The 20,817-nt window shown below is 40.8% G+C and overlaps 1 protein-coding gene across 2 annotated transcripts; it reads left to right on the top strand.

Moving 5' to 3' along the window:
• Positions 1-1,869: 1,869 nt before the first annotated feature.
• On the top strand, positions 1,870-18,420 carry GABRD (gamma-aminobutyric acid type A receptor subunit delta). Of its 2 annotated transcripts, none has more exons than XM_079326261.1 (9): positions 1,870-3,171; positions 9,866-9,978; positions 10,524-10,591; positions 10,753-10,973; positions 11,739-11,821; positions 13,121-13,258; positions 14,173-14,325; positions 15,269-15,480; positions 15,803-18,420. In XM_079326261.1, exons 1-9 carry the CDS (start codon positions 3,104-3,106, stop codon positions 16,097-16,099), a joined length of 1,353 nt encoding a protein of 450 aa, XP_079182387.1. In that variant the 5' UTR covers positions 1,870-3,103; the 3' UTR covers positions 16,100-18,420. The 2 variants fall into 2 exon arrangements, with proteins under 2 accessions (XP_079182387.1, XP_079182386.1); XM_079326260.1 differs by having other exon boundaries at positions 14,170-14,325.
• The last annotated feature ends 2,397 nt before the right edge of the window (positions 18,421-20,817 follow it).

Here is a 20,817-nt window from a genome sequence, read left to right as displayed (position 1 = left end):
TCTGGTGCCTGGTCAGAGCAAGAGATGGACATTTCCATGAATCTGGTGTCTGGTCAGAGCAAGGGATGGACATTTCCATGAATCTGGTGCCTGGTCAGAGCAAGGGATGGACATTTCCATGAATCTGGTGCCTGGTCAGAGCATGGGATGGACATTTCCATGAATCTGGTGCCTGGTCAGAGCAAGGGATGGACATTTCCATGAATCTGGTGTTTGGTCAGAGCATGGGATGGACATTTCCATGAATTTGGTGTCTGATCAGAGCAAGGGATGGACATTTCCATGAATCTGGTGTCTGGTCAGAGCATGGGATGGAGATTTCCATGAATCTGGTGTCTGGTCAGAGCAAGGGATGGAGATTTCCATGAATCTGGTGTCTGGTCAGAGCAAGGGATGGACATTTCCATGAATCTGGTGCCTGGTCAGAGCATGGGATGGACATTTCCATGAATCTGGTGTCTGATCAGAGCATGGGATGGACATTTCCATGAATCTGGCACCTGCAGCCACAGGGGTTGAGGAGAAGTAGCAGTTTGTTAGAGTGAAAAAAAGGTTTAGGAAACACTGAGTGTCATGGGCCATCTTATTAAGACTATTTGACAGTTCCTGCTCCGTAGCTAAAGCTAAAGGAAAGCTTTAATTATTTTCAAGAGGATTAGATGAGAATGATTTGGAGAGCTTATTTATTTTGTTTTGTTTTGATGCTTTAATGGCAATTTTAATAGTTTCTTAATCTATGTCTTAGCAATTTTAATCTGTCATTGACTGTAATGAGTTTGGAATATTTAGCTAGAACTGCAGGAAATTAAATGTGTTGTTGATCTTTATTATTCTATCTCCTCTCATCAATTTTATCTCCTTTCCTTTCCTTTGGCAATAGGAGTTATTGGAGTGGATTGTGCATATATGTGTTTGTATATATATATATATATATATAATAATCTATTTAAAAATGTATTGTATGTAAAACCAACTAAATCCAAGGTTGAATGACCAAACATTTGCTTTTCTTCTTTATAATATGAGGCTATAATTGAGGCTTTTGTAGATAAAATGTAATTTATTAATCTGAGAGAACTTTTGCATGCCTTTTAGGATTACCATTGTATTTTTACTTGTGCCAATAGTCACTTTTGTAGCAAGGTCTGTCCTTTCAGAGCATGTGTTAACATGGTGTGCTTATATCAACACATAAATACACACATCACACACTTACATGTGTCATCCACACATAAAATCCACTCAAAAACAATCTAAATATACAAAGTGCCTCTGTGGATTGTTTGGCTATTTTTACAGATATGTGCTGAAGACATAGAAAACTGGGGTTTTTTTACTAGTAAATTAAGTGACAGCTGTCCAGCCAGAGGAGAACAGCACTGAGGAATTTTGGCATAGGTATATAGACCACTGGATCATCAGCCTTAAGAGTAGTAAAATAGGAAAAAATCTCAACTGAAAATATCCCAAAAGGTGTGAATGTGTTCTGTTATATGGAGACAGAACATCACTCTGTTCTGTGTGTCGCCAGGTAAATTCCATTAAAAATCTTTTAGCTTACTTTCTAAACAACAACAACAACAAAAGGAATCGTGCAATAATCTGACTCTCTGGGTTAAAAGTTGTGTCTTTTACTCCTTTTTTGATGTTAACTGCAGGATTGCCATTGAAATAGGCAGAGGGACGAAAAGGTCCGAAAGAAAATAACCCCTTACATCATTGTCACAGGTTCACGACATGCTTGTATTTGTTGTATTACCTTTGTGAGTGTATTGTGTACATCTGTTCTCCTGGATCTCACGGGGCTGTTATTCCCCTCACCCACCACCCCTCAGTAGCCATTTGAAATGTTGGTACTAAATAACAATACAGAGCTAAGGAGACAAAAAGATGAATCCAACACTGTACCCCAGGTGCCTCCCTTCATTAGCTTAAGGTACCTGCATAGTCATTTTCGTTTTATGATAGGATTTCTTGAAAATGTCTCCTTCACACTGTTTCCTTTGTGGGTTGGTTTTAAAATTGTCATTCTCGATTGAACAGCACCAAAAAGCCGAGGAGGCGGAGGAGGAGAGAAGGAAAGAGCGAATATGGAGGAGAAAACCGAGTTTGACCTGCAAGTCAAGAGGAAGCCGAAGTCCCGAGGAGCCCCGTGGCCGGGTCCCCGCTGGCCCCGTGCCCGCCGGGGGTCCCGGGAGCTGGCGAGGCGCAGGAGGTGGGAGCTGGACGATGGCAGCCGGGGATGGAGCGGTGCACTGCTCCGAGCGTTTCACTGTAGAGAAGCCCCCCAGGAGCCCGAGAGCGGCGAGGCAGAAGTTTGTGTGGCGGGCTCTGCCCCTCTCGGTGGCACCGCCGGGTTGGGACAGCGCGCAGGCAGCGGAGGGGCGGCATTTCCCCGGGCACGGTCCCGGCTCCATCGGCGCTGCGCTCGGAGCGATGCTGGAAGCCGGGCTGCAGCTGCGGTGCCCGGGTGCCGCCGGGATTTGCCGGGAGCTCGGGGGGGCGGCGGGGGGCGGCGGTGCCTGCGGTTCACTCACATGCCCCGTGCGGAGCGGGCACAGCGGCTCCGCGCCCCCGAGCGCCCCGGCACCGGCCGCCCCTGCCCCCGGCTCGGCTGCGGCTCCTCCTGCTCCTCCCCGGCACGATGCGCGCAGGACATTAGTGGCTCCGGAGCACTTTGAGTTGCTCCCACCCCGCTCCGTGGGATTAATCTATCCTTTTGGAGGTTATTTTCGGCAAGCAGCCTCGCAGGCGGGCAGAGCGGCCGGAGGAAGAGCCCGCGGCAGGGGAGGGATGCGGGAGCAGGGCAGCGGAGCCGGGCGGGACTGAGCCACCCGCAGAGGAGAGGAGGAGAGGGAAGGAGAAGAGAGGAGAGCAGAGGAGAGCTGCCCTGCTCCCTGCTCCCGTGCCGGGCTGCCTGCATGGCTCCCGGGCATTGTGGAGATTGTGGGGGCTGCTGCTGCTGAGCAACCATCCATCGCTTTAAACTCAGCCTCAACTTAGCGCAGCAGGCAAGAATGGCAAAGCCACTGGAGCTTTGGAGCTGCCAGGAGAGCCAGGGAACCTGGGTTTTGGTCGCTGCTGTCTAATAAATGGGAGTAAAATGGAATTTCTTACCTGGGTTTTTCCTGCCTTGATTCTACTGTGCACCCAACAGCACAGGTGTATCAGGTAAGAAAACATCTTATCATTCTTTCTTAGCCTGGCCTCAGGCAGCCGTTCTCTCGGTGTGGCTGGAGTGAGTGATGCCAGCTCTGGCTGGCTCCCACTTTTGCCCAGGGATGCTTTCTGCTCTTACGGGCCACGACTGCTTTGAGTGAGTGTTCAGGAGAAAAAGGGCCCTTGACTGAAGAGTTTCCTTAATGTGCCTCATCTGTTTCAGTTTTTTTCTTCATTCTCTAGCAGAGAATGCACTTCTGTCAGTTGAGCAGCAGTTTCTTGGCTTAGTCAGGGGCTGTGTTTTTAACAGGATGCTCTTGGAAGCCTTCTCCCGAGGGCACTTACTCTAAATTGGGGGCAATCACTTTTTGTAAGGCACTGCAATATCCCAGCTCGGCCTCAGCCCCTCCAGCAGATCTCTAGGGTCTGCTTGAACCTGCAACTCTTCCATAAACCCCAGCACAGCCAGTGGGGTGCAAGCTGAATAGCTTTGCTTAGGGCCTCTGTAGGTACCATTAAAACCCCAAAATACAACCATCCCTTTCTAATGCCTTCATTAAGTCTCCTGAACTTGGGTTAGCAGGAAGAGACTGTCAGAGATCTTAGGGGAAAAAAACATTTGGAGAACGCAAACCACTTCTTGAAATAATAAATTTTAAAGAAAGACATATATTTGCAGATCTCAGTCACATTCTGTCTGAAGGTGTTAGCTAGGCAACCAGCGATGGTCTCAGTATATTCTTATTCTCCAGATCTGGAGGCTGGATGTGGAGAAAGCTTGCCATGATTACGCAATGAAAATAGAGGGGGGAGTAAAAAAGAACTTGCTGCATGTAAAAACATGCCTACACCCCCCAGAGCAGGGGTGGCTGTGGCATTAAAAGGGTCTTACATCTTCTGCTTCATAGGCATCCTTAATAGATTCAGAGGACTGGAAAAGGCAAAGTGGGAACTGTAGTAAAACATGACATTGTTGTTACAGGTTTTGGAATTAATCAGGAGGATCTGATTTTTTTCACTGGGAAGGAAAAGAATCTTGTTCAGAGAAAGTGTCAAGTCAACTGCTCTTAGTCAGGATTGAGAGAATGATTTATCCTGTGACCTTGAATCTGTTATCCAGGGTCAGATCCTGACATCCTCAGACTCTGAAGCAATCCAGTGTTACAGTGAAGGCAGAGGAAACACTGCTTATTACCTAAGGGCACCCAGATCTTTCCCATCATTTCAATGATCCTGTTTCTCCCTCTGCTACCATTGAAGCTGTGGGTTGAAAAGTGATGTTTGAGTACATAAGACCAAAAAAAGAGAGGATTTTAAGGAAGTCTTTTCAGCCTCTGTCTCCAAGGTCTGCTCCTAGGCACAGCAACTGCCAGGATATCTGTTTGTTGGATACTTTATTTATTCTGTTATTAATTCCCTAATCGACTTTCTTTGTCCAGTTACACAATAGTGATGAATTGCTTGGTAGGAGTACATCCACTCATGGCAGGCAAGGCAAATTCTAACTTCTGAAATTCCAACTGTTCAGGTTGTAGTTTTGCAAATATTCCAATGTGTGAGACATTCCATGCTCAAAGAAAGCTGCTCTGTTTGGATTCAGGATTGAGGGTGGCTTTGGCAGGACACTGTTTAATCTTGTAAAAAGGGAGTAGCCTTGCTTGCATGTGTACTTTGGATCAGTTAAACAGAACTACGGTGAAATTTTATCCTTGCATTAGTAAAAATATTTTTGGTATGAGATGCTCTTATAAATAGCAGCATATTAAGGGGCAAAACTGCCAATGGCTTAATTTTAAAGCTCTGATTTTGTTTTCTAAATGCAGAGTGATTTGGAATTTTGATGATAGAGGCCATCCAACACCCCTAAATTCTCTGCTCCTGAGTTCTGTGTACTGTATATTGGAAAAAACATATTTCAAAAAGGAAGAATATTTTGGTGATTTTGAAACTCATCAGTAAGACAAAAGAGACAAAAGACTTCCCAAAAGCAAAACTACCAATGAAAATAATGTTATGGTTTGGCAGAGGGAAGTGAAGGATATATGCAGGCTATTTCCTCAGAACATTTCTGAATACCCTTCTAGGGTGCTTTACCTGTGTGTGAAGCAATTTCTCTGTCATGTGTGTTATTAGACTGAAGTGAATGAGGCAAATTCAATCTAAGTCAGCACATTTTTGTCAGATAAACTTCTTTTTTTTTTTTAAAATAGTAGGTTTTGGTCTGCTCAAGACAGTGTTTAGTGGTGAGGAATTTGGCATTTAAATGGTTGACAGGTCTTTGGGACAAAGACTGTGGCTTTCATTATTTTAACAGGGCTTGAGATGCTGTGGATGCTGCAATAATAAATGTGCCACAGTGAACGAGTTCATCTGCAGAAAGACACTTGGGGAATTATTTCTTCATTTGTGTGGGGAAAGAGCACTTCTGAGAGGAGTTTTGGGCTGTGTGTCTGTAGTTTGTAATTCCTCACTGAAAGACATTTTAATTCTCTAATTAAAATAGGTATCTATTTTATATTTAAGTTTCTACTCTGTTAAGTGACTTTTATGCTCTTGCATTTAATTGTCCTTCTGCTGTCCCTAAGCCTTTTACTTCTATTCATGGAAACAGAGCAGCTTTAACACATGAATGTATGCTAAGAGTGGTCCATTTTCTGTAGCTTAAAACTGCCAGAGAGGCTTTGATGTTCTAAAGGTTGCCATGAATTAAGCCTAATGCTTTTTCAATTACATTTCAAAATACAAAACATATTTACAGTGAGCTTCCCTTAGAGTGAGGAATGGCAGATGGGAAGGATATACACATTGCTCTGGATAATCCTGGAGTTTGGCAGAGGTCAGATTGTTCACTGACCTTGCAGGATATTCCTTGTCTTTTTCCCATGGAAAAGTTTTCTTCAGTGGTGATGATATCAGGAACATTTGTCCCAAATGCTTATCAAAATGAAATGTGTTGATCTCAGTCCTCCAGTCAAACAGTTTTTTCCATCTACCAGGTTAAAAGATTCGTGTAACAATGATGTTACAATCCCCAAGAGAATCAGGTTAGCAGATCTAAAGAAGAAACAGAAGATGCAAAAAGGGATTTTCTATATCTTACTGCTCTATGAATTTTTCAGAAGATCAGTGCACCCTCCTGAGCAGTGTGGCCACAGTCAGTGTTTCACTGGCCACTGACTTAAAGATTCTGAGCTTTTTTTGCACCAATCTTGGAGATTTTGGTGCTGCTGGGCAGAATGAAATTGCTAATACTATCCCTTGCTCAACTGCTGTTGTGCTCTCATTCACATGGAACTTACAGATTGCCTCTTGCTTTGGTGTGATTTAAATACCAGGTATTTTCTAGTAATATTGAACTTCTAGCAAGTGTTTTCAAGCAGTGTTCTGGAAGAGAGAAAAGACAGGCTAAGCCTCAGTTGTCTGTCAGGCCCTTTAAAGATGTGCTGTCCAAGCTGATTGATGTTTCTCCCCAGATCACTCCACTTTAGCAGGGTGCCCTGCTGCTGCAGCAGCTGGGAGGGAGATGTCAGCTTGGATAGGAAGGATTTTGGGATATGTGTACTTTTTATTCTAGAACTGCTACTATTTAGCTCTGAAAGAGATATTTCTTTGCTCTGTCATGTGGCATTCATTGCTTGGAGTTGCCTTCACTAACTTGTGTCAATATTAGGGAAAGAGGAAATGCAGTTTGCCAATGGGGATTTCCTTTCCCTTTGTCTGTGCAGGAGAACTCACTATTGCTTTCATGGTTTGAACAGCAATAATCTATTTTCAATGAGCTCAGATGAAGTTCTCCCAATGCTCCAGATATGGACAGATGCAAATACATTCTCAAAAATACCTGCTTGAAATGAGATGTGTACAGAGTCAGAGTGTGGATCATTCTTCTTCATCTTTAGAGTTGGGAATGACTTCCAAGGGATAGAAGTCCCCAGGATTGTTGCCACACAGCCAGTGAGGCCTGGTGCAAACCCAAGAGAAGCTTTTCAGCAGCTCTTTTACCCCTTGGATTTGACAATCAAAACTTTGATTTCACAAAGTCCTTTTTACTGAAACAAGCTTTACAGCAGCTTACATTGGGAAGTGAAGTTGCTGAATCAACTAATGATAGTTGCCTTTCTTTTCATTCTTACTGCTTACACTATGAAAAGTTAATCCCTTCCAATGCATCTTTTCTATGATGGTCTTCATTTTTCAGGTACAATAATGAATGATATTTTAGACCATATATAATCCCAACTGCTTATCAAGGATGAAGGAAATTCTCCCACCATCCTTCTTGTAACTTTAAAGCACTGGATGTGACGTGCAGAAGTTTAGAGGAAAGACTCAAAGGAGTTATCACCACATGGTAAATTGAGCCATAAAATTATTTCAGCTGTAATATTTTAATAAGCCTCCTGGTATTAAGTGCATATAGCTCCACTAACTCCAGCACATTTGTTACACTGATGATCTGACCCTAAGGCTTTATTAATAATAGAAACAAGATTTATTTTAATTGTGTCATGGATATTTAAGTAAAACTCCCTCTAGATTGTAATCTGCTTAAAACACATGGCAGGCTATAGCCCTCAGTCTTTAACCCCACTCTCATCGTTTTAACTTCCTTTGAGCTCCACAGCTTTCCTTAATGCCATTAAAATAGAATTCTGACACAGGAGAACAGCTGCACTCCAAGTGCTTTGTAAAAACAGGATCAGACACATGAAATGCATCACTCCAGTGCTGTCACCTCTGACTTGAATTCAGTTTTCAAAACACTTTACTGAACTTGGTTGCTGTTTTAGCAACAGAACCTGAAAAGCGTCACCTTCTATTGAGAAGGGCAAAAAGATTTTATGCAGATGTATTCATTCAAGTGTATTGTAGTTATTTACTCTAATTAGGAAAAGACAGAGTACCATTCTTTACATATAAAAGGATCTCTGACATTTTACTGATTAGAAACACCTTTCCATGTCTATGGCTTAGACTTGTGAGTTGCAAATAAGTATATTGTTAAACAAACTTATTATAAAGCTGTAATTTCATTGAAGTAAATAATGATGGTTGGATGATTGAAAGACCAGCAGTCTGATAGAAAGAAGTGTTGATGTAGTTGACAAGACCCAACAAAGAAGGAAAAAAACCTCTGTTGACACTGGTTAAAAATCTTCAAAGCCCTTGTCTAAATCAATTATGTTATTCCAATTTACGTAGCTGAAAACATGGCTTGGAGTATTCCAAGATCCTTCCTCAGAGGAGATACAAGGACCTGAGAAATAACTGGGATATTAATTTGAGATGAACTTACAGCAGTGTGCTCATGGCAAGGAAATCTTATAAATGCAGTTTAACATAACATTTAGCCAGGAACCAATAAAGTTGCACTTGGAGCAGTGTTCCTGATCTGGGAGGTCACAGAAGCTTTGACAGCTCTGCTAATGCAAGTCTCCAGCATCTCTGCTGCCCAATTACATCTACACATTGTAATCCCAGAACTCCTTCCTCACACAGTTGTGTTCAGACAAGAGTTTTAAGACCTGGGCAATCAAAGGTTTTTCTTTCAGTCTGCTGTGAGAAGAGTTGGTTATTGTAGGATAGTCTGTTCCTGTGCTGGCAATAACTGCTGGTGCTGAGCTGAATGCCCAGGCTGGCATATTTTGGAGAGAAAAACCATGTGCTTTATGTGGGTCAATGTCACATGAACACTCTGAGAAAGTTATGTAAGTTCCAAGGCAGAATGTGTTTGTGGTGTATAACACTGCAGCTTCCATGGATATTTAACCATTTCTCTGCTGTTACAAGTCATAAGTAGCTCTCAAATGCCACATTTATAGCTGGGCTCAGTGGAAGATGCTAAATCAGTGCTCAGGCAGCCTTGATCCAGGTCTTGCATTCAGTTACAGACCCTGAGACCACTGGCAATTCTTCTCTTTGCAAATGGTGGTGGCAAATGATTTCCCAGCCCTGTCAATCACAGTGCAGCAAGAGGAACAACATGAGCAGGCACAGATCTTCAACTGGAGCCTGCCAGGTTTCACAGCTAATGAAGACAGCACAACCTTGCCTTTGTTTGTAAGAGATGGTGGAATATCCACACCACTGCTTGTTCCAGGGCTGAGGGGCTGGCAAATGGCAACCAGACCCTGGGCTAAAGTCTTGAAGGAGCATCACTGGCCTGGCAAGAAGAGGATCCTGAGAGAGGCTGATTGCTGGGAAGGGCTGTGCCATGAGCACTAATCCCACAGCAACACATCTTCTCCCAGCCAAAACCTGCTGTCTGCTACCCAAATTCCAGATGTGCAGTTTTTCCTGTTTTCCCATAACATTTGACAATGCACCAGGCTTCTTGATCTCAGCTGTTCCATAGTAAGAAGCTGTCACAGCTGCATTTCAGTGTTCACAGATGCATTTTAGGCAGTATGCAAAGTATCTTCATTTTCCTCATGTTTTTTCTAAGTTTCTAAATCTATTTTTCCTACTTTTTTTTAAAAGAAAGAAACTTTTAAAAGTATGTGCTTGTATTTAAAGATGCTACAGTCTTGCCTGAAATGTGTTTTGATTTGAACAGAAATATCTGAAATGGTTTTCCTACCTATAAAAATCTCCAGTATAGCTGATTCGACTATGGGTGGTCTCTGGTGTAAAATAAGTCAATAAATTCCATTTTCCTCTGTTTGTAAACCTGGGAAATTTAAAGATACTTATTCTCTTTACCCAGAGCTATGAGTGACATTGGAGATTACATTGGTTCCAACATTGAAATCTCCTGGTTGCCCAACCTGGATGATTTGATGAAAGGATATGCACGAAATTTCAGACCTGGAATTGGAGGTGAGACTTGGAGAATGAATAGCATCTCTTTGGTTCTTACAATCCTTCTGATGTTTATGTGAAATTCATACTTTAAATGATTAAAAACTTGTGATTATCTTTTACTTGGATGCTGGAAAAATAACAATCAACAATTTGCTTGATTTTGACAAGAGACAGATTGTTCAACAGCAACACAGGCTTCTGATGCAGTTCTTAAATCGTTGACATCTAAGTTGAAGGAATTTTGTATTTCATTAAATGGTGATAATTTCTGCATCTGCTTGAAGTCATGCTGTCTTAAACTAGATAATGTGATTTCCAGAATGGATTCTATAATTTTCAGTAGTTATGATTTTATCTTGTGTCTCTTATCACTGAAATGAGGTTGGAAATTGAGGGCAGAATTGGTGAAAGATTTAAAACTCTTGCTTTAAGAATGTACTTTATAATGGAAAACACTTCAGTAAACTCATTCTGTATAAATGAGTTAACAGTCTGGGGTCACTGATGTTTTTATGGATACTCTGATGATATAAATCACCCATTCAAACATTTTTTCTCAGGTCCTCCCGTTAATGTTGCTCTGGCAATTGAAGTAGCCAGCATTGATCACATCTCAGAAGTGAACATGGTACAGTATCAGATCTTCTGGTTTTGCTTTAAAGTATAAATATATGTATTTGCACTGAAAGCAAATAATATATTTCTATGTTAAGACATTGATTTTTGGCTAAGTTCCAAGACATTATCATTATCAGCATCACTTCTTAATTAGGATTTCTCTTGCCACAGGAATACACCATGACAGTATTTTTGCACCAGAGCTGGCGAGACGATCGTCTGTCTTACAACCACACCAATGAAACTCTGGGCTTGGACAGCAGGTTTGTGGACAAGCTCTGGTTGCCAGATACTTTCATAGTCAATGCCAAATCTGCCTGGTTCCATGATGTGACTGTGGAAAACAAACTCATCAGGCTCCAGCCAGATGGAGTCATTTTATACAGCATCAGGTGAGTGACAAATGGTACAAGTGTATTCTGTTGTGTGTTAACTTTTTGAACACCTGTAATCACTCAGCATTCCTAGAAGGATTTCCTAAAACAATTATTGGTTAAAAATTAAAGAAAAGCTTCTATCCCCTATCCTTTTCTTTATAAGGAGAAGTCAGGAAGGTGTCTTAGGCAGCACTATCACATTTTGCATTGCACAGTCACTGATCATATCCAGAGTGCCCTCAGTGGGAGAGAAGCCTCTTGTGGCTTTGGTTGAAGATTCTGTTCTCCACTCTCTCACTAATTTCCAAGGGGACTGTGATCCTGATTTAGGCTCAGCTTCCCCATCTTTCACACAGACAGAGCAGCATTTCTCACTTTGGAAGTGGGCTGTGGCTGGAACACAGTAACTGTATTGATAGTTAATTGTGTAATGTTCTGAAAAATAATGAATGTGCACCTTTGAAACTGTAAATCCAAAGTCCCCCTTAAATTATTGGTAGTGATCTTGAGGACAGTGAAAGGGAAGAGACTGAATCAGAAAATTCCTTTTTATCATCATCAGTAGCCACAGAATCCTCTGACATTAGACAAGTCATTTGACCTTTTTTCAATTCCCTCTGCCTCTGGGTTTCCCACAGACTCAGGCAGCAGCCAGCAGGACTTTGAAAACAGTTTCCTTTGTTAGCATTAAGGTTTCAAATTTTACACTTAGTCTTTTGAGTTCTGAGGAAATGGCTCTGTCTGAATGTAACTAACTGGTGTTCATGTTGCTCCAAACAGGATTACCTCAACAGTGGCCTGTGACATGGACCTTTCCAAGTACCCAATGGATGAGCAGGAATGCATGCTGGATTTGGAGAGCTGTAAGGGCTGAGTACCTCTGCGTTCTGTGTACAGCCTGGCACTGGGATAGCTGGACTTGGCTGGGATGATTCTGCTTTAGGCAGTGGAACTTAAGGGGTGCCTTGGGGTTTAAGTGAACTGAAATCTCTTCATTCCCTGTGTTGGGCATTAGACTGTGGAGTTTTCAATACAACCCTGGTCCAATCCAAATCTCAAGGGTTTTATTTAGGGATGGTGAACAATGTACAGTCCTGCTGACAAATGTCTGGAACTTTGTGCTTCATGTGAAACCTTGTGTGGTTGTGACAGTCACTGGCATCACTGAGGTTTGCATCAAATCCAGTGAGAACAAGCAGAAAAGCCCACAGGCAAAATGTGGTGTGCTATTTTTAATTTATGAGAAGATAGGAAAAAGAAAGATTTCTCCCTTTTAATGAATGCCATTGTGATGAACCTTCACATAGCTCTTTAAGTTGCCTTGGCATTTGTGTGTCTGTTACACAGAAATCCATCAGCATACTGCATGGATAGGCTTAATTCATTTGTACTCACAAAGGAGGGTGAAGAATGGATTTATATTTTATCCAACTTGTATTTAATCTATGATCAGCATGTAATTCCCATGAGCATTAATACTTCTGAATGAAAATCACCACTGACACAAGCAGAGACCACCCAGTCAGGGAAAATGAAAGTGGTTTTTAGATCAAGGAGCCTATGGGTCCTGAGGGTCCCAGGGATCTGGGAATAGCAGATCCTGAGCAGATCCCTTGGCCTGTTGATGCAAGTTTCTCATTTTCTTTTTTGTCACTGACTTTGTTTTCTAGGCTGTTAACCACAATACCATTTTATCCTGTCAAAAATAGCAATCTACAGTTTTACTTATGTAATCACCAAATGCAGAGGCAGCAGACAGTGCCCCAGCAATTCATTCCTTCTCCCAGAGAGTTCTGCAGGGAGTTTGAATGTTTTTAATTGAATTTGAGGGCTTTCATTTCAGTGAAACAAACAGCAATAAAATCCCTTTAAACAAATGGATGCTTTAGTAGCAAGTTGTCAATGAACAGCAAAACTAGGAAAGATTCATTTCCTGTGGATTTGCATATTATATTAATCCTCTCTTTCAGATCCCCTCTTTCTGTCATGGCCCTGGTGCCCTGCACCTCTCCAAAGCAGAGAGAATTATCCAGACTGAATCTCAGCACATTTACAATATGTCTGGTGGAATCAGCATAGCAATTAGACAACTTCTACTATGAATTCTCTAAGCTCTGAATTTCTCTCTTGAACTCTGTGTTTATTCAGCTTTCTTTTGGCAGATGGCTACTCTTCAGAAGACATTGTCTACCACTGGTCAGAAAACCAGGAGGAGATCCATGGGCTGGATAAGCTGCAGCTTGCTCAATTCACAATTACCAATTACCAGTTCACAACAGAAATTATGAACTTCAAATCTGGTAACAGAATCTTTCTTCCATTCAGGGACAGTATCTGGCTTTTTCCTGCAGAGAGGAAGTTCCTCTATCTCTAATAGAAAATCCTTCTTCTTAAGTAACTAATTTAAGAAACTGTCAGGTTTCTGATAAGAGTTTCCTTCATCTTCCACTTATAAGAAGTGCCATTCTTTGCTGAGCATCCAGGTAGTCACTGTAGCATTTTCTGTCCTTTAGCTCTCCCTGCTCCACAAAATACTGTGTGGAGTAGCCAGACAGCACTTGATAAAAAGCACTTGAGGTATAGCTCACATTTTCTTGACCTAATTTGCAACTTCAGATCAAGAAAAATTTCCATTAGCCCTGATGTTATGAAGCTTATGACGTAGAATCAGATCAGTCTAATTCTACCCCGTAGAAGTCAGTGGTGTGTATGTCTATCACTGGGCTTATTGCAATGTTTGTACAAGACTGGAGTCATTTCTTTCCTGCTGATTTTTCATCCTCTTTCATGTATTCAGATTCTCATTTATGCTGCACATCTCCTCTAAGCTCTTTTTTGAGTTTGAAATTAACTTGGCCTTTTAAAAAATCTAAATTTAGTATCTGGAGGACTTTCTACAGCAGATGATAAGACAGTACACATTTTGAAGCAATACTGTTATTTGAGAAGACTCATGATTTTATTTTCAGATCTGGCATTGATATGACCTAAGACAAATCATTTGACCTATTCTTAGCTGATGAAAGCTGCAGTACCTCGTGCAGGGTTTATGAAGCATCAATCGAACAACATTCAAAAAAGCTTTTTGTGTCCCTTGTCCCGAAGATGTTAAAGAGTGTAGCTCTGTGTTATTGTAGGAAATGTCATTTTTAGTATCAATTTAACTGTAATTCACACAGCCAGCATCTCTTCTGCCTGCTCTCTTTTCCAGCAGGTCAGTTTCCCAGGCTCAGTCTCCACTTCCACCTTCGGCGAAATCGAGGCGTTTACATCATCCAGTCTTATGTCCCTTCCATCCTCCTGGTGGCCATGTCGTGGGTGTCCTTCTGGATCAGCCAGTCAGCTGTGCCTGCCAGGGTGTCACTAGGTAAAGCAGATGGCTTGGGACTCATGGGGAAGGGAGTGCTCAAGGGGTAATTGTGCTCTCTGATCATCCTCATTAAGGTGCATTTATGACCACTGTGTTAACATTTGCAGAAGGGAGGGCTCTTTGAAAGATTTCCCTCCTGGTTTAATTTCTGTCATGTTATCAGAGCTGCTGCCTCAGAAAGGAACAGCAAATAACCACCTAGGGAGGGTTAAAAGCAGTAATGACTGTGAAAGAAATGAAAGAATTGATTTGAAGGAACTGGGACAGTGACAAAAAAATGCTCCTGGAGCTTGTGGGTCTGTATGTCTGGCTAAGGGTTGTCAGTCCAGATGTAAAAGTATTTGAGTTTTGAGTTTTGTTTCTCCTGATTAAGGACAAAACAAGGATAACTTGTTCAAAGCTGCCTTAGTCATGCAAATGCAGTTCCCCTTACAAGTTCCTCTGTTTGAAAATCAGAAGCCACAGTATTAAGGGGCTTTTACTGTGAAAATAATACTCAGCCCCATATTAATAAATATATTTATCCATATGAGTGCGTGTATTTCTCTCTCATGCTACCCTGCATATTAATGCTACCCCATATTAATAAATACATTTATCCATATGAGTGCATGTATTTCTCTCTCATGCTACCCTGCATATTAATGCTACCCCATATTAATAAATACATTTATCCATATGAGTGCATGTATTTCTCTCTCATGCTACCCTGCATATTAATGCTACCCCCTATTAATAAATACATTTATCCATATGAGTGCATGTATTTCTCTCTCATGCTACCCTGCATATTAATGCTACCCCCTATTAATAAATACATTTATCCATATGAGTGCATGTATTTCTCTCTCATGCTACCCTGCATATTAATGCTACCCCCTATTAATAAATACATTTATCCATATGAGTGCATGTATTTCTCTCTCATGCTACCCTGCAGGTATCACCACTGTTCTTACAATGACCACACTGATGGTCAGTGCCCGATCCTCCCTCCCACGAGCCTCTGCCATCAAGGCACTGGATGTTTATTTCTGGATCTGCTACGTGTTTGTCTTTGCTGCACTGGTGGAATATGCCTTTGCACATTTCAATGCTGACTACATGAAAAAGCAGAAGAACAAGATAAAGGCGAGAAGGCAGAGTGCAGAGGTCAGTAAGTGTGATACTGGCAATAATTTTGGCAGAGTGATTACACTGCTTCATGACCTTTTTCTACAAATTCTTCCCAGGAAGAAAGGCTTTGAGAATGTTCTTGATGGTGCTTCAGTAACTCAGAGCATGTAAAGCCATAACCAGAATTATAAGTAGTAGAAAAGAGCCTTCCATCAATTCTACCAAAGCAGGGGCTAAATCCCATTTCAGCACATATGGATCCCATGGGTGTTCCAGCATGCTGGTGCCAAGGATAGCTTGGCTGAATGACACTGTCCTTGCCCTATGAATTGCCATTATTCTCCTCTTTCCTTTGCAGATCAACGTGAAGAATGCCATTGTTCTGTTTTCCCTCTCCATAGCTGGTGTGAACCAGGAACTGGCCATTTCCACCAGGCACCGGATTCCCAGAAGCCTGCCTGGATCATATGGCACAATAGAAATAGAAACTGGAGAGACAAAACAGCGGCAGGGAATAAAACTGGACAAAAAGACTGGCCTGAAGTCCCTCTTTAAGCCCATTGATGCTGACACCATTGACATTTATGCCAGAGCAGTGTTCCCAGCAGCCTTTGCAGCAGTCAATGTTATATATTGGGTTGCATACACAATGTAAAGACAATAAAAAAAGGAGATTTCTTTCCAAGACCTACAAGCTGAACAATACCCACAGGCTAAAAAGCCCTCACTGAAACTGAATTGAGGCACCTCTTCTCAAAATGTTTTCCAATGAGCTGAAGATGCTTCTGAAGTCAAGAAGGTCCTGCTATGAATTCCTACTTAAAGCAGCAATTTATTGCTGGCCTGATTTGATACAGTAAGACTGCACTCTCCCAAACAATTCCAGCTCTTTCTTTCCTGTAATACCATGAGACAACTTTTCATATGTACATATTTGTAGCAAAAGTTTAAATCTTAAATGACCATGGTTTTCCTCCACTTCAAGAGTTGATCAGTAATGAAGATTTGGCTTTTCACACTCAGATAATTTCCTTTTTATTTGTAATGAAAGAGCTCATTCCTCACTTCTGCACGAGTGGTTTTCTGCATCTGTAGGCTGGTCTAGGTTTAACAGTAGTGCTCAAGTTGGAGTTTTTAATCAGAAAAATCTCATGAAAAAAGTAAAAGGGAATAGAGGGGAGTGGAGGTTTTTTCTTAAAATATTATTTGTCTTGGATAAAGTATTGAAAAATTTCAATGCTCTTAGTTACAGCATGAAATAAAATATACTACATAAAATTCTACTGAATTGTTAATAATGACTGTATTACATTTCAGATCTAAGCTAATGAAAGTTTAAACAATTAAATACAGAAATGTTTATTCATTTAATAGGCCTCAAAATAGATAAAATTATTTAGAACCACAGGGAAAGCTCAGGCTTCCTGTGTTGGATTGGGAAAAATTTGAAAGGTGTTTGACAAGGAAGGAAGTTGGACTCCATTTGCAGAAAGGACTTTAGAATTTGTTCTGTTAATTTTCACAGAGAATCTACCATGTGTGCCTCTGAAAATATCCTTTTTGAATCTGTCCCTAAATAGCTGAGGGAAGTAAAAAAAAAAAAAATTCATAACTGTCTGTAAGTTATTCCGTTGCTTTGGATATTTTTGCTGTTTTTATTCAGAGGCTGACCTAATCTCTTAGGCCTCTTCACTTCCATTATTCAACAGTGAAATTTATGGGTCCTCATACACATTTCTTAATTCAGGATTAGATCTCTCACCCAGCTCATGTAAAATAACACCTTGTTCTGTAAATAATCTCAGTGAGTTCAGCAAGTGAACACAGTACTCACAACAAACTAGTTTCACAATTATTCTCTGAAATATCCCCAACAAATATATTGGAATATGGATTAAAACAACTGAAATATTGTTTGTGTATGAAGCCAATGTAAGACACTACAAAAGGGAAATTTATTTTGAGGATATTGTTGCCTTGAAAATGAGAGGTTGTTTTAAAAATAGAGATGACATGAAAGAAAAGATGAAATGAGAGAGAGGGAAAGAAGGAAGGAAAGAAGAAGCTGAAAGCTGCAATGGAAAGGAGCATGGAGAGAGACTAAGCCAGAAGCTGTAGGTGAGAGAAGAGCTCTGCTGGCATTTAAGATGGGGCTCTTCAAAGTGTGGCAATTAATAGTTGCAATAAAGGTGAAAGGAGGATTTGATCCCTGTGGAGCATGAACACATTTCTCCTGCCTTAACTCAGCTCTGATTTATGGTTTGATTTCATATGACCAGCACTGAAAGACAAAACATTTTAGCACTGATTTATAACTTAGAATAGGATTTGTTTGGAGTCAGTGGAATAAGAGAATGCTTTGAAGAAAAAATAATGATCTTCAACTGGGCTGTAATAGAAAATATGTTCCACTGTAGGTCTTAGGTCCACCTCAATCTTTAGTTCCTGTTATCATGGAAAAGCTGTCAGCCAACAGAATGCTGGAAAACCCTGACTGACATCAAGCTGTGATTGTCCCACAAAGTCCTCACCAACCTGACTGGATTGAGACCTGGATTCTGCTCCCACATCTCACCACTGACCTGCTGGGGAATCTCAGCCAAGACCTTCCACTGCATCCTCTGAAAAATTGCTATAATGATTTCTTTCCTCTATCTTTGAGTTTTACAGAAGAAAAGCCCTTCAGGAGAGGCAGAAACTCTTACCCTCCAGCTAGGTAAGTGCATCCAGCTGGTATTTTTATGGTACTATTTACCATAGTTTCTGAGGCTCACATACTGAATTAAGACAAAGTATCACTCAAATCCCACCTTACCCAGAGAGCTAATGAAAATCTGCATCTCCTTCAATATATCCAGGTAATCAAGCTTCTATTCTTTTCTGCCTGTTTCTCCTCTTTCAAATTTATTTTTCTTATTGTTTGTTCCTGATGTTGATTGAATGCTACATTTCAGAAATACACTATTTTTTTCCTAAGTGTGTTTTTGGTCATAATCACTTTCTTTCTGAGGAAACTTAACCTCTTCTGCCTTCTGAATCAATCCTACTTCTCTATATAATTATTTAATGCAGAGTGGAATAAAAGCAACAGAAGCATGACTTTACAATGCCTTTTCCTTACTAAGTTGCTGCTCTTTCCATGATCTATCACCACAAATATCCTACATCCTTTAGAAAGACCACAGTCCCTCCACCTTCCCTGTTACACTTGCAAAAATCAGAAATAATCTTTAGTTTAAAATCAGATTTACGTCTGCTGGGAAAGCAGAATCCAACCTTTTTGTATCCCACTGTTTTCTCCAGATATTAGTTTATTATGTAGCCTGTCAATCTCAGTAACTTCTGCTAAAAGTAAAATTATTGACTAAATCCAGCTGAAGGAATATTCACAGCAAGTTCCTGAGGAATGAAAATCATTAGAAAATAACCCATTATTTTGGAATTAAAGTTATTAAAAAGCAGAGAAGGAAGCATGGCCCTAGTCCCTCTAGTGGGCAGTAGCTGGTTATTGAGAGTAATTAGCAAGAAGGTGGCTGCAGATATTATAAAGGCAGTGTCTAAACTAATTACTTCAGCAGTAATAGTTTGTAATTGTGCACCTGACATAACTCCTTACACTGCAGCCAACTGACTGATCACATGGGGTTATTGGACAAAATTAGTTGCTTCTCCATCTGGGAGAGAGTCACAGGCTTCATGTCCTGCCGACTGCTCCAGAAGATTTATTCAGTGAATTTTTTTCTCCAGTTTGATTGCAGATCTTCAAGGTGCACAGCTCAGACTGACTGATCAAAGTAAAAGGTGACAGCAGCCTCCTCAAAAAACCCCCAATGCCTGAATGCCAGATTACCTACAGTGATGTAGACAGAAGCATAAACAAAAGGCAAAAAATATCTCAGGAAGTTGCAGGGAGTCAGAAAAGTGCCATGTGAGCACACATATGGCAATGTGTCCATCTCAGGAACAAGGGGATCTGAGGGGAGAACAGGAGTTTCAGCTGCTGTTGCTGCACTTGCATGAGTAGCACAAGACAAAACACCTCCATCAACAAGAGGGAGATTTACTTAAATTGGTTTTCAGAGCCAGAAACTGAAAATTCAGATGCCATTCAAACTTTTGAGGAGACATTTCAGTATAGGAGTATGGTGAATTGATTGGAGTTTTGCATAAATTTGAATCTTCTATACTTTTGTGTGTGCTTCACTTGGTTTTTTTTCATTTGAAATAATCATATTTAAAAATCCCCAGACATGATTACTTTAGAGCTATTAACAACTAAAGACAATTCCCTATTCAACTCTAATTTCATGATGCCCTTAATAAAGTGAAATAAGCCAGATTTGATGTCAGCTGAATGCTGACTTTGGATGGGTTGTACTAGTGCCATAAAAAAAGTATGTGACAGATGAGAAGGCACTTTTTCTGTGCTGCACCTGAAAGCATTTGTGTTCCTTTCAGCAATTTATAGTACTGCTCTATGGACTGGCATGTCTGTGAGAAAAAGAGTGGGATATGTGTTAATGTAATCATTCTAAATGTGAAGTGTTAATAAAATGTAGATATACAGAAATTGGAACTCCTATAAACGGACAAAACAGGCATTCCAGCTATTGAACTGGAAGATAAAATGCATTAGAAGGAAAATCAAAATGACCCTGGAGATTCCAGCCCATAATGACATCCTGCCTTTTCAGTGCCCAAGGGTTTGCAAAACTCTCCTTTGGCCTTGACAACAGAAGAGGAAGTGCCATTGTGTGTTTGTGAGAGCTTTCTGGGGGGCACTTATGCACACTGCTGTACTATGTGAAAAAATAGCAATTGCTGCCTCACGAGGCTGAAAAGAACCAGAAAGCACAAGATGAAAGATGAAGAAGAGCAAGATACTGCATTTGTTTGGAAGTAATGCTGCTGTTAATAGTGACAACACTATGAAGAGGTTAAAACCCAGAAATGTATGTCCTGTTCCTGGGTAAAAATGAAAGCATTTATCCCAGTTAAAGAAAAAGCTCTCACATCAGTTTTTAACTGGTTTGCTAATCCAATAGATAATGTAGTGAAACCAATTTAGCTCAATGAGGCTTCTGCTGTTGGGACAACAAAACACTTAATACGATTGCTCTGATTTTAAATACTCCCAGTCATTACCCTGGAAAAGCACTTCTCGTTAGGAGCACCCTGTCTACTTGTCTCTGAAGCAGAACTGATGACAAAAAGCTTATTGAAAGTTTCTCGGAATATTTTTGTTTAAGAAAAAAATCTGAAACAACTCCCTCCTGCCCTGTTTATTACAGCAGCTTGAACCACTTGCCATGGTTGAAAGGCTGTTTGATAGTAAAATAACATTGTGTGCAATATATGTTACAAACATAACAA

The sequence above is a fragment of the Erithacus rubecula genome, assembly GCF_903797595.1.
Source record: "Erithacus rubecula genome assembly, chromosome: 24".
NCBI classification, from domain to species: Eukaryota; Metazoa; Chordata; class Aves; order Passeriformes; family Muscicapidae; genus Erithacus; species Erithacus rubecula.
This window is presented reverse-complemented; position numbering and strand designations above follow the sequence as displayed.